This window comes from Xenopus tropicalis, chromosome 8, assembly GCF_000004195.4.
Source record: "Xenopus tropicalis strain Nigerian chromosome 8, UCB_Xtro_10.0, whole genome shotgun sequence".
Lineage (NCBI taxonomy): Eukaryota > Metazoa > Chordata > Amphibia > Anura > Pipidae > Xenopus > Xenopus tropicalis.
The window spans coordinates 3,480,950-3,495,554 of record NC_030684.2 but is presented as its reverse complement, the minus strand read 5'-3'; the positions used below and the strand labels follow the sequence as shown (position 1 = coordinate 3,495,554).

Sequence of the window (14,605 nt, the reverse complement as noted above, 5' to 3'; positions counted from 1 at the left end):
CTGTGTCTGGACTACAACTCCCAGCAAAATTCCAACCAAAACAATTAGAATTCCCATGAACACCCACTGCAAAGTGTCAGCTCCTATTATTTGCATTATAAACAGCCTCCAGCTTTGATTGGCCACAGGCTGGTTCTAATCCGGCCCACTTCAGAGCCCCCCAAATAGGGGCACAGGTCTTAATACTCTATACCCCCCATTATACATGATAGGACTGTGCTACAGGAACCCATTGGGTCCAATAAAAACACAAGGAGGCAGTAGCTGGGAACCCCAGAGTTGTTTATTGCAATACAGTAAGTACAACGGGCAGTGCCGCCATGTTTCCTGGGCACGGGCCGCTACAGCTTGTGGCATTGAAAGTGTTTTGAAAGATTTATATACTAAAAAAAATGACTAAAAACAGCCACTTTGTCGACACCTTTGGGCCAGGAGCTGCCATATTGTTTCCCTGAAGCAGCCCGAGGCTAATGGCAAGCTCTTGTGGTGAGCAGGGCCCTCCAGTCCTATCGTTATTCAGCAGCCCATGTACAGGGGGGCACACATATTCTTCTTTATATTCGCTGGCCCGGTGCAGCCCTGCAGTTGCCCAATAAAAAGTAAAAGTGCTGAGTTGCTTTAATCTTTGGCTACAAGAGAGAGAAGGTGGCACACTGTGCTCCTCACAGCGGTGCTGTCCAACTGGGCACATTGGGGGGGGGGGGGGGGGCAAATCCAAGTAGGTCACTTGGGGCCACGTCCCACCTAGGGGCCCCCAGTTGGACAGCCCTGCCTTTCATAAGAGCGGAGATTGTAAGGCACGGTCTGGCAGGAGGTTGTTTATCCGGATCCGCAGTACCGCCTGGTCTGTGCGGGTCAGACTGGTACCGGCCCGGCATCGCTGCTCTCCAGAACGAAGGGAAACGATGAGACGTCCTTGTCTTTCATGTACGATTCTAACCCCTAAGGGAAAGCAAAGGGAGGGTTAGTGTAGCCTTTATTTTGCTGTTATAAATAGGAACAGGGGGGGGTGGCGTAACTATAGAGGATGGCGTAACTATAGAGGAAACCCCGTGGTCGCTGGGGGGCCCACTTCTTCGATAGCAGTTAAAAAATTGCCCCTCCACGGGTGCTTTCCTACCTGTAGCCAGGGTGACACTGGGCCCTTTTTTTTTTTTTTTTGCGGGTGGGGCCCGGGAGGAGGTGGGGGTGGGTGGTGGGTACAGTACTTACCTCTCCGAAATAAGACACCAAAGGGGAAATCTCACACACAGCTGGAGGGTCGCCCTCACCTGAAATACTATGGAGAAAACAAGACGATTAGGAAAAAAAAGTTCTTGCAGTTTACACTTGCCCTTTAAAGGCGCTGTTCTTCACTTTTAGGCCGATGTAAAGAGTAATAGTCAGGGACAATCTGCAATTGGTCTTCATTTTTTATATTTGTATTTTTTTTATTTTGGTTGCTAGGGTCCTAATTACCTTAGCAACCAGGGTGTGGTTTCAAAGAGAGACTGGAATATGAATAGGAGAGGGGCTGAATAGAAAGATAAGGAATAAAAAGTACCAATAACAATAAAACTGGAGCCTCACAGAGCAATAGGGTTTGGCTGCCGGGGTCAGTTATCCTGTTGCTAGGGCTCAAATGACCTTAGCAACCAGGGAGCAGTTTGAATGAGAGACAGGAATATGAATAGGGGAGGGGCTGAATAGAAAGATAAGGAATAAAAAGTAACAATAACAATAAAACTGGAGCCTCACAGAGCAATAGGTTTGGGCTGCCGGGGTCAGTTATCCTGTTGCTAGGGCTCCAATTACCTTAGCAACAAGGGAGGGGTTTGAATAAGAGGCTGGTAAATGAATAGGGGAGGGGCTGAATAGAAAGATAAGGAATAAAAAGTAACAATGACAATAAAACTGAAGCCTCACAGAGCAATAGGCTTTGGCTGCCGGGGTCAGTTATCCTGTTGCTAGGGCTCAAATGACCTTAGCAACCAGGGAGCAGTTTGAATGAGAGACAGGAATATGAATAGGGGAGGGGCTGAATAGAAAGATAAGGAATAAAAAGTAACAATAACAATAAAACTGGAGCCTCACAGAGCAATAGGGTTTGGCTGCCGGGGTCAGTGACCCCCATTTGAAAGCTGAAAAAGAGATATAAGAAGATGGCAATGAATTCTAAAACTATAGATAATTATAAATGAAGACCAACTGAAAAGTTGCTTAGATTGGGCCAATCTAAGGTGAACAACCCCATTGACAGTAGTGGTGCCCGGGTCGGACAGCAGGGGGCGCCCTTCCTGCACATTTAGGATAATAGCAGTGTAAAACCACTATCATGCAATGTTCTAAGTAGGGTGTGTTTCCCCTTGAACCTCCTGCTTGGGGTACCCTGACCAGGATGCTGCTTCGTGCCCCAAGGGGCAGTTTATTATGCAGATGGGGAGAGAAGAGACAGACCTGTGGCTGTCACGTATCGGGCTGCCGGTCTCATCCAAAAAGTGGGTGCCAGCTCTCCTCGCCCAGCGGTAATGTTGCCATAGCAGCGCCCGCCTCGCCGTTGTGGGGGTGTCCTTATCGGCAGTGTCGGCGTTTTTCAGTGGGGAGAACTCCTCCTCCCTCAGGACCTCAAAGGCAACAAAGTTCCTGCCAATCAGAGAGCAGAGAGTGACGTGTAGTTCCGCAGGCTCTGGAACCCCATAGTGGGGTAACTGCTGCCCGGAACCCCCCCCCCCCGACTCACTTTGCAAACTGGAAGACGTCGAACACAAACTTCTCCATTTTGATCCCGTTTGGGCTCGTTGGTTTCACCAAGTTTCCCTCATTATCCACGTAAGGGACTTTCTTTATGGCTACGTGGTAATTCAGGCGCGGCTCCAAAGACCTGGCACAGGAGAAGATAAGGTAACCCCCAAGAACCTATATGCTGGATATACCCAACTCATACACAGGGCTGAACAGGCTGGGACCTCATAGCAACTAAAGGCCTCCCACTGGGGCATCTCCCCCCAGTACTTACCCAGGTACAGAGCTCTGATTCTCTGTACTTCCTGCTCCTGGGCTGCTCTCTTTCCTATGGTCAGGCAGGAACCCCCCCAGGGTAAGTGAATCCAATCTCCCCCCAGTACTTACCCAGGTACAGAGCTCTGATTCTCTGTACTTCCTGCTCCTGGGCTGCTCTCTTTCCCATGGTCAGGCAGGAACCCCCCCCTGGGTAAGTGAATCCAATCTCCCCCCAGTACTTACCCAGGTACAGAGCTCTGATTCTCTGTACTTCCTGCTCCTGGGCTGCTCTCTTTCCCATGGTCAGGCAGGAACCTCCCCCTGGGTAAGTGAATCCAATCTCCCCCCAGTACTTACCCAGGTACAGAGCTCTGATTCTCTGTACTTCCTGCTCCTGGGCTGCTCTCTTCCCCATGGTCAGGCAGGACCCTCCCCCCTGGGTAAGTGAATCCAATCTCCCCCCAGTACTTACCCAGGTACAGAGCTCTGATTCTCTGTACTTCCTGCTCCTGGGCTGCTCTCTTTCCCATGGTCAGGCAGGAACCCCCCCCTGGGTAAGTGAATCCAATCTCCCCCCAGTACTTACCCAGGTACAGAGCTCTGATTCTCTGTACTTCCTGCTCCTGGGCTGCTCTCTTTCCCATGGTCAGACAGGAACCTCCCCCTGGGTAAGTGAATCCAATCTCCCCCCAGTACTTACCCAGGTACAGAGCTCTGATTCTCTGTACTTCCTGCTCCTGGGCTGCTCTCTTTCCCATGGTCAGGCAGGAACCTCCCCCTGGGTAAGTGAATCCAATCTCCCCCCAGTACTTACCCAGGTACAGAGCTCTGATTCTCTGTATTTCCTGCTCCTGGGCTGCTCTCTTTCCCATGGTCAGACCCCCTGTGCCCTAGGGGGCGGCCCCCTTTCTTACCCAATCACAGCCCTGAGGAAGGGCACGGTGAAGAAGTGGTTGCAGATGTTGCCAGCGGTGAAGGTCAGGGCGCCGTTGGGATTGCGCTTCTCGGCGGTTTCGGGGCTGATTTCGCTATATTCCACCACTTGGTAGACCCCATCCACTCGGCACACCACCCCCACTGGCTCGGCCGGGTACCCCTTCTCCACTACCTGCCGACACACGGTATAAAGTGACAGTTGTACCCCCAGATCCCCCACCCTAGAATAGTCGCCCCACACCTACCTTGGCGCCACAGTCGGCACCTTTGCTCACACAGAAGCCGATAAAGACCGGGTCGGCCATCTTGACCAGGATGTTGTCCACACAATAGACATGAACGTACTGGATGCCCCTCCCCTCCATATCCTCCAGGATGCGGTTATCGGACAGAGCCCGGTACAGACCCCCGTTCCCATCTACAACAAGGGGTGTAATTACAAGCTTTGGCTCCCTGGGCATGCTGGGAATTGTGGTCCCGGAGAGAGGAAACATACCTGGAGCCATGGCGAGCTTGGCTTTATCCTCCAAGATGGCCGCACCGTCGAACCCCACCGCCGGCAGCATCCTCTGCTCAAACATGACCACGTCCGAGCGATCCAGCCCAAAGTAGGCGTGGTCTTCGAAGAACTTCCGCGTGGGACCCAGCGTGAACTCGCTCGTCATGATGTACCTGGGGGGGGGGAAAGGCCTCTGTACAACTGCACTAATGCCCTGCTGGGTAGCCTTACAATAGGAAGCCAGGAGCAGCTCACTCACCATGGGACGGTGCAGGCCTCGCCGTGACGCTCACTGGCCAATTGCTGCAGCCGGCGGATCCGCTCGGCCTGGATCTGGTACAGGGTTTTGGCGCTGGGGAGGCCGACGCTGTACATCCCTTTGGGGTACGTCACCCCCAGGCGGGTCCCCTGGCCCCCAGCTAGGAGCAGGACGGCCACCTTGTTCTGTGCGATCTGATGGAACCCTGGGGGTAAAGAAAGGGTTAATGCCAGATATCCTTACACTATGGCCTATGGGGGCACACACAGTATATACACAGCCTGTGTAACAGGAAGAACACGGGGAAGGAAATGGGGGGGGGGAATGTCTCCGGGGGTTGTATATAAGGTTATGGGGGGTACAGGCAGAATATAAGGGGCGGCCCAGGCTGTATGTAGGGGGCACAGAGTGTATATAGGGGGCACAGAGTGTATACAGTGGGGTATATATGGGGGTGCACACAGTATATACACAGCCTGTATAACAGGAACAACATAGGGAAGGAAATGGGGGGGGGGAGATCTCCGTGGGCTGTATATAAGGATATAGGGGGTACAGGCAGAATATACGGGCGGCCCAGGCTGTATGTAGGGGGCACATACTGTATACAGTGGGGTATATATGGGGGGCACAGAGAGTATATAGGGGGGCACATACTGTATACCAGTGGGGTGTATATGGGGGGGCACAGAGAGTATATAGGGGCACATACTGTATACAGTGGGGTATATATGGGGCACAGAGTGTATATAGGGGGCACATACTGTATACAGTGGGGTGTATATGGGGGGCACAGAGAGTATATAGGGGGCACATACTGTATACAGTGGGGTATATATGGGGCACAGAGTGTATATAGGGGGCACATACTGTATACAGTGGGTATATATGGGGCACGAGTGTATATAGGGGGCACATACTGTATACAGTGGGGTATATATGGGGGCACAGAGTGTATATAGGGGCACATACTGTATACAGTGGGGTATATATGGGGCACAGAGAGTATTTAGGGGCACATACTGTATACAGTGGGGTATATATGGGGGCACAGAGAGTATATAGGGGCACATACTGTATACAGTGGGGTATATATGGGGCACAGAGTGTATATAGGGGCACATACTGTATACAGTGGGGTATATATGGGGCACAGAGAGTATTTAGGGGCACATACTGTATACAGGGTATATGGGCACAGAGTATTTAGGGCATACTGTATATGGTATTGGGGGCACAGAGAGTATATAGGGGCACATACTGTATACAGTGGGGTATATATGGGGCACAGAGTGTATATAGGGGGCACATACTGTATACAGTGGGGTGTATATGGGGGGCACAGAGAGTATATAGGGGGCACATACTGTATACAGTGGGGTATATATGGGGCACAGAGTGTATATAGGGGGCACATACTGTATACAGTGGGTATATATGGGGGCACAGAGTGTATATAGGGGGCACATACTGTATACAGTGGGGTATATATGGGGGCACAGAGTGTATATAGGGGCACATACTGTATACAGTGGGGTATATATGGGGCACAGAGAGTATTTAGGGGCACATACTGTATACAGTGGGGTATATATGGGGGCACAGAGAGTATATAGGGGCACATACTGTATACAGTGGGGTATATATGGGGCACAGAGTGTATATAGGGGGCACATACTGTATACAGTGGGGTATATATGGGGCACAGAGTGTATATAGGGGGCACATACTGTATACAGTGGGGTATATATGGGGCACAGAGAGTATATAGGGGGCACATACTGTATACAGTGGGGTATATATGGGGCACAGAGAGTATATAGGGGGCACATACTGTATACAGTGGGGTATATATGGGGCACAGAGAGTATATAGGGGCACATACTGTATACAGTGGGGTATATATGGGGCACAGAGAGTATATAGGGGGCACATACTGTATACAGTGGGGGTATATATGGGGCACAGAGAGTATATAGGGGGCACATACTGTATACAGTGGGGTATATATGGGGCACAGAGAGTATATAGGGGGCACATACTGTATACAGTGGGGTATATATGGGGCACAGAGAGTATATAGGGGGCACATACTGTATACAGTGGGGTATATATGGGGCACAGAGAGTATATAGGGGGGCACAGAGTGTATACAGTGGGGTATATAGGGGGCACAGAGAGTATATAGGGGGCACAGAGAGTATACAATGGGGTATATATGGGGGCACAGAGAGTATATAGGGGCACATACTGTATACAGTGGGGTATATAGGGGGCACAGAGAGTATATAGGGGGCACAGAGAGTATACAATGGGGTATATATGGGGGCACAGAGAGTATATAGGGGCACATACTGTATACCGTGGGGTATATAGGGGGCACAGAGAGTATATAGGGGGCACAGAGAGTATACAGTGGGGTATATATGGGGGCACAGAGAGTATATAGGATAGATATGGATATATAGGATATGTATGAGTGGGGGAGACTTTTATCATACATTGGGGTATAAGGGGGGCAGGCAATACATAAGGATATATGTATATATGGGGTCACAGACAATAAATAGGTATATTTGGGGGGCTCACCTTCCCGCTCCCATCTCTCCAGCTCCCCGGTGCCGCTGTGCCGGACGCTCCCCAGGAACTCTGGGGGTACAGGTTGCATTCTATCATCCAGCCGCTGGGGGGCGCTGCTTTCCCGCACATAGGCCTCCCTTGCCCGCTGGCAGTGCTCCCTCAACTCCCGGGGCTCCAGCATTTCCAGCTGCTCCAACAGCGCCTCCTTCTCCGCCGGACTCAGCTCATCCCAGAACCGAAACAGCTGCCCCTGCCCGGACTCCTCCGCCCGTCGCCTCCGGCTTTCGGCACTTTCCGCACTTTCCGACCGGTCCATTTCCCGAGCGGTTCCCGTTACTATGGAGACCAGTCAGGAAGCGCGGCCGCTAATAGGCAAAGGTACTGAGCTGGGGGCGGGGCTTTGCGCTTGATTGGCGGAGGCGGAGCCGCCCGGTGTCACATGCTCTCCTCTTCTTTATAAAGCTGCTGGCAAATGTTTAAGTTCAGTCATGTGAGGCAGTTCCCGGTCTGAGGGAGTGTTGTGTCTTGTGTGACCCAGCAACCTGGCTTTCTATGGGATAATGTGTCTATATGTCAGTCACATTAATAAAACTCTACTTTATTTACACCTTTGCACTTGAAACAGACAGTCACTATTTATTGGGCTGGGGGGGCTGTTTGTGCCTCTGGGTACTGGGAATGCCAGGGGGGCTGTAAGGTGCCACAGACAGTCACTATTTATTGGGCTGGGGGGGCTGTTTGTGCCTCTGGGTACTGGGAATGCCAGGGGGGCTGTAAGGTGCCACAGACAGTCACTATTTATTGGGCTGGGGGGGGGCTGTTTGTGCCTCTGGGTACTGGGAATGCCAGGGGGGCTGTTAAGGTGCCACAGACAGTCACTATTTATTGGGCTGGGGGGGGGGTGTTTTGTTGCCTCTGGGTACTGGGGAATGCCAGGGGGGCTGTTAGGTGCCACAGACAGTCACTATTTATTGGGCTGGGGGGGGGCTGTTTGTGCCTCTGGGTACTGGGAATGCCAGGGGGGCTGTAAGGTGCCACAGACCAGTCACTATTTATTGGGCTGGGGGGGGCTGTTTGTGCCTCTGGGTACTGGGAAATGCAGGGGGGCTGTAAGGTGCCACAGACAGTCTCTATTTATTGGGCTGGGGGGGGCTGTTTGTGCCTCTGGGTACTGGGAATGCCAGGGGGGCTTGTAAGGTGCCACAGACACTCACTATTTATTGGGGCTGGGGGGGGCTGTTTGTGCCTCTGGGTACTGGGAATGCCAGGGGGGCTGTTAAGGTGCCACAGACAGTCACTATTTATTGGGCTGGGGGGGGGGCTGTTTGTGCCTCTGGGTACTGGGAATGCCAGGGGGGCTGTAAGGTGCCACAGACAGTCACTATTTATTGGGCTGGGGGGGGGCTGTTTTGTGCCTCTGGGTACTGGGAATGCCAGGGGGCTGTAAGGTGCCACAGACAGTCCACTATTTATTGGGCTGGGGGGGGGCTGTTTGTGCCTCTGGGTACTGGGAATGCCAGGGGGGCTGTAAGGGTGCCACAGACAGTCACTATTTATTGGGCTGGGGGGGGGCTGTTTGTGCCTCTGGGTACTGGGAATGCCAGGGGGGCTGTAAGGTGCCACAGACAGTCACTATTTATTGGGCTGGGGGGGGGCTGTTTGTGCTCTGGGTACTGGGAATGCCAGGGGGGCTGTAAGGTGCCACAGACAGTCACTATTTATTGGGCTGGGGGGGGGCTGTTTGTGCCTCTGGGTACTGGGAATGCCAGGGGGGCTGTAAGGTGCCACAGACAGTCACTATTTATTGGGCTGGGGGGGGGCTGTTTGTGCCTCTGGGTACTGGGAAATGCCAGGGGGGCTGTAAGGTGCCACAGACAGTCACTATTTATTGGGCTGGGGGGGGCTGTTTGTGCCTCTGGGTACTGGGAATGCCAGGGGGGCTGTTAGGTGCCACAGACAGTCACTATTTATTGGGCTGGGGGGGGGGCTGTTTGTGCCTCTGGGTACTGGGAATGCCAGGGGGGCTGTAAGGGTGCCACAGACAGTCACTATTTATTGGGCTGGGGGGGGGCTGTTTGTTGCCTCTGGGTACTGGGAATGCCAGGGGGGCTGTAAGGTGCCACAGACAGTCACTATTTATTGGGCTGGGGGGCTGTTTGTGCCTCTGGGTACTGGGAATGCCAGGGGGGCCTGTAAGGTGCCACAGACAGTCACTATTTATTGGGCGGGGGGGTTGTTTGTGCCTCTGGGTACTGGGAATGCCAGGGGGGCTGTAAGGTGCCACAGACAGTCACTATTTATTGGGCTGGGGGGGGGGCTGTTTGTGCCTCTGGGTACTGGGAATGCCAGGGGGGCTGTAAGGTGCCACTGCGGCCGAGGCACCTGGAATAACCCGGGTACATTAGGTGCTCAGTTTGGCGGCCATTTTCCTGCCAAGATCAACACGACTTGCTCAGAGAACAGAACCTGTTTTCTTCTGACCAATCACGTGCCCCGGGGGGGGGGGGCGCTGGGGGATCAGGTGGTTTCTTCCAAAACATAAACCGGTTTAACTTCCTTGACTCCATGCAGAAATCTGAGCCTGGGATTGCGCAACACAAGTTCTGGCTACTTTTTGGCTATTTATGTGGTAAATAACATTTCTATCATATTTCAGATTCTACTTTTTAACTATTAAATGGGAGGTTCACCTTCAGATTAACTTTTAGTATGTTATAGAACAAGTAAGGCTTAGCAACTTTTCAACTGGTCTTCGTTTTTTGATTTTTATCTGGTTGCTGGGGTCCATATTACCTTAGCAACCAGGGAGTGGTTTGAATGAGAGACTGGTAAATGAATAGGAGAGGGGCTGAATAGAAAGATAAGGAATAAAAAGTAACAATAACAATAAAACTGGAGCCTCACAGAGCAATAGGTTTTGGCTGCTGGGGGCAGTTATCCTGTTGCTAGGGCTCAAATTACCTTAGCAACCAGGGAGGGGTTTGAATGAGAGACTGATATATGAATAGGGGAGGGGCTGAATAGAAAGATAAGGAATAAAAAGTAACAATAACAATAAAACTGGAGCCTCACAGAGCAATAGGGTTTGGCTGCCGGGGTCAGTGACCCCCATTGGAAAGCTGCAAGGAGTTTAAAGAAGGCAAATAATTAAAAAAGCCATAACAAATAAATAATGAAGACCAATTGAAAAGTTGCTTAGAATTGCCCATAATATAAACCGAGTCGAATCAGGAATAAATCTTGAGCCCCCCAAAAAAGATTTTTTTTTTTTTTTTCAAACCACACTTTATTATTGAGCCTAAACAAACACAAAATAGCATCGACACGACATTGGGGAAACCTGGAATCGTAACCCCCACCTGTCAACGGTCTGTACACAGCAGAGGTTGGGAATTGTCTATACAATCAGGCACTTGATGTTCCCACAGGGCAGAGAATAGGGAGGTTGTGAGGAACTCACTGGGCCCCCCCCATGTGTGTGTTTGGTACAGTCTTCCCATTGTGTCCTGAGTGGCGATGAGCGGAATCCTTCGGCAGGTACGGACTCGCTGTGATTGAGGAAAAAGTCGCAGTCGCAGTCATGCTAAAGAAGTTGCAACAAAAAAGTCACATAAATAAGTTGCAACAAAAAAAGTCATGGTTGCTTAAAAAAAAGTCACGGTCACGTAAATAAGTAGCGTCAAAAAAAGTCACAGTCACGTAAATAAGTAGCGTCAAAAAAGTCACGGTCACATAAATAAGTAGCGTCAAAAAAAGTCACGGTCAGGTAAATAAGTAGCGTCAAAAAAAGTCACGGTCACGTAAATAAGTAGCGTCAAAAAAGTCACGATCACATAAATAAGTAGCGTCAAAAAAAGTCACGGTCACATAAATAAGTAGCGTCAAAAAAAGTCACGGTCGCGTCAACAAAAAGTCACGGTCACATAAATAAGTTGCGTCAACAAAAAGTCACGATCGTGTAAATAAGTTGCGTCAACAAAAAGTCAAGGTCGTGTAAATAAGTCGCGACAAAAAAAGTCACGGTCACATAAATAAGTTGCGTCAAAAAAAGTCACGTAAATAAGTCGCATCAAAAAAAGTCACGTAAATAAGTCGCATCAAAAAAAAGTCACGGTCGCGTCAACAAAAAGTCACGTCACATAAATAAGTTGCGTCAACAAAAAGTCACGATCGCGTAAATAAGTTGCGTCAACAAAAAGTCACGATCGCGTAAATAAGTTGCGTCAACAAAAAGTCACGATCGCGTAAATAAGTTGCGTCAACAAAAAGTCAAGGTCGTGTAAATAAGTCGCGTCGACAAAAAGTCAATGTCACGTAAATAAGTCGCGACAAAAAAAGTCACGGTCACATAAATAAGTCGCATCAAAAAAAGTCACGGTCGCGTCAACAAAAAGTCACGGTCACATAAATAAGTTGCGTCAACAAAAAGTCACGATCGCGTAAATAAGTTGCGTCAACAAAAAGTCAAGGTCGTGTAAATAAGTCGCGTCAACAAAAAGTCACAGTCACATAAATAAGTCGCGACAAAAAAAGTCACGGTCACATAAATAAGTTGCGTCAAAAAAGTCACGTAAATAAGTTGCGTCAGAAAAAGTCACTGTCATGTAAATAAGTCACGTCAAAAAAAGTCACGTAAATAAGTTGCGTCAAAAAAAGTCACGTAAATAAGTCGCATCAAAAAAAGTCACGGTCGCGTCAACAAAAAGTCACGGTCACATAAATAAGTTGCGTCAACAAAAAGTCACGATCGCGTAAATAAGTTGCGTCAACAAAAAGTCAAGGTCGTGTAAATAAGTCGCGTCAACAAAAAGTCACAGTCACGTAAATAAGTCGCGACAAAAAAAGTCACGGTCACATAAATAAGTTGCGTCAAAAAAAGTCACGTAAATAAGTTGCGTCAGAAAAAGTCACTGTCATGTAAATAAGTCACGTCAAAAAAACTCACGTAAATAAGTCGCATCAAAAAAAGTCACGGTCGCGTCAATAAAAAGTCACGGTCACGTAAATAAGTTGCGTCAACAAAAAGTCACGGTCACGTAAATAAGTTGCATCAACAAAAAGTCACGATCGCGTAAATAAGTTGCGTCAACAAAAAGTCATGGTGTGTAAATAAGTCGCATCAACAAAAAGTCACGGTCACGTAAATAAGTTGCGTCAAAAAAAGTCACGGTCACGTAAATAAGTTGCGTCAACAAAAAGTCACGATCGCGTAAATAAGTTGCGTCAACAAAAAGTCACGGTCACGTAAATAAGTCGCGACAAAAAAAGTCACGGTCACATAAATAAGTTGCGTCAAAAAAAGTCACGTAAATAAGTTGCGTCAGAAAAAGTCACTGTCATGTAAATAAGTCACGTCAAAAAAAGTCACGTAAATAAGTTGCGTCAAAAAAAGTCACGTAAATAAGTCGCATCAAAAAAAGTCACGGTCGCGTCAATAAAAAGTCACGGTCACGTAAATAAGTTGCGTCAACAAAAAGTCACGATCGCGTAAATAAGTTGCGTCAACAAAAAGTCACGGTGTGTAAATAAGTTGCGTCAACAAAAAGTCACGGTGTGTAAATAAGTCGCATCAACAAAAAGTCACGGTCACGTAAATAAGTTGCGTCAAAAAAAGTCACGGTCACGTAAATAAGTTGCGTCAACAAAAAGTCACGATCGCGTAAATAAGTTGCATCAACAAAAAGTCATGGTGTGTAAATAAGTCGCATCAACAAAAAGTCACGGTCACGTAAATAAGTTGCGTCAAAAAAAGTCACGGTCGTGTAAATAAGTCGCGTCAACAAAAAGTCACAGTCACATAAATAAGTCGCGACAAAAAAAGTCACGGTCACATAAATAAGTTGCGTCAAAAAAGTCACGTAAATAAGTTGCGTCAGAAAAAGTCACTGTCATGTAAATAAGTCACGTCAAAAAAAGTCACGTAAATAAGTTGCGTCAAAAAAAGTCACGTAAATAAGTCGCATCAAAAAAAGTCACGGTCGCGTCAACAAAAAGTCACGGTCACATAAATAAGTTGCGTCAACAAAAAGTCACGATCGCGTAAATAAGTTGCGTCAACAAAAAGTCAAGGTCGTGTAAATAAGTCGCGTCAACAAAAAGTCACAGTCACGTAAATAAGTCGCGACAAAAAAAGTCACGGTCACATAAATAAGTTGCGTCAAAAAAAGTCACGTAAATAAGTTGCGTCAGAAAAAGTCACTGTCATGTAAATAAGTCACGTCAAAAAAAGTCACGTAAATAAGTCGCATCAAAAAAAGTCACGGTCGCGTCAATAAAAAGTCACGGTCACGTAAATAAGTTGCGTCAACAAAAAGTCACGGTCACGTAAATAAGTTGCGTCAACAAAAAGTCACGATCGCGTAAATAAGTTGCGTCAACAAAAAGTCATGGTGTGTAAATAAGTCGCATCAACAAAAAGTCACGGTCACGTAAATAAGTTGCGTCAAAAAAAGTCACGGTCACGTAAATAAGTTGCGTCAACAAAAAGTCACGATCGCGTAAATAAGTTGCGTCAACAAAAAGTCACGGTCACGTAAATAAGTCGCGACAAAAAAAGTCACGGTCACATAAATAAGTTGCGTCAAAAAAAGTCACGTAAATAAGTTGCGTCAGAAAAAGTCACTGTCATGTAAATAAGTCACGTCAAAAAAAGTCACGTAAATAAGTTGCGTCAAAAAAAGTCACGTAAATAAGTCGCATCAAAAAAAGTCACGGTCGCGTCAATAAAAAGTCACGGTCACGTAAATAAGTTGCGTCAACAAAAAGTCACGATCGCGTAAATAAGTTGCGTCAACAAAAAGTCACGGTGTGTAAATAAGTTGCGTCAACAAAAAGTCACGGTGTGTAAATAAGTCGCATCAACAAAAAGTCACGGTCACGTAAATAAGTTGCGTCAAAAAAAGTCACGGTCACGTAAATAAGTTGCGTCAACAAAAAGTCACGATCGCGTAAATAAGTTGCATCAACAAAAAGTCATGGTGTGTAAATAAGTCGCATCAACAAAAAGTCACGGTCACGTAAATAAGTTGCGTCAAAAAAAGTCACGGTCACGTAAATAAGTCGCGACAAAAAAAGTCACGGTCACATAAATAAGTCGCGACAAAAAAAGTCACGGTCACGTAAATAAGTTGCGTCAAAAAAAGTCACGTAAATAAGTTGCGTCAGAAAAAGTCACTGTCATGTAAATAAGTCACGTCAAAAAAAGTCACGTAAATAAGTTGCGTCAAAAAAAGTCACGTAAATAAGTCGCATCAAAAAAAGTCACGGTCGCGTCAACAAAAAGTCACGGTCACGTAAATAAGTTGCGTCAACAAAAAGTCACGATCGCGTAAATAAGTTGCGTCAACAAAAAG

At 48.0% G+C, this 14,605-nt stretch overlaps 1 protein-coding gene across 1 annotated transcript; it reads right to left on the bottom strand.

Annotated features, from left to right (window-relative positions):
• Positions 1-265: 265 nt before the first annotated feature.
• uap1l1 (UDP-N-acetylglucosamine pyrophosphorylase 1 like 1) lies at positions 266-7,606 on the bottom strand. The gene is given in 9 exon segments (NM_001015926.2): positions 266-942; positions 1,213-1,279; positions 2,437-2,622; positions 2,720-2,860; positions 3,894-4,087; positions 4,161-4,333; positions 4,412-4,587; positions 4,674-4,878; positions 7,263-7,606. Coding segments are annotated over 9 exon segments (1,536 nt in total). The 5' UTR covers positions 7,570-7,606; the 3' UTR covers positions 266-855.
• Between the last annotated feature and the right edge of the window lie 6,999 nt (positions 7,607-14,605).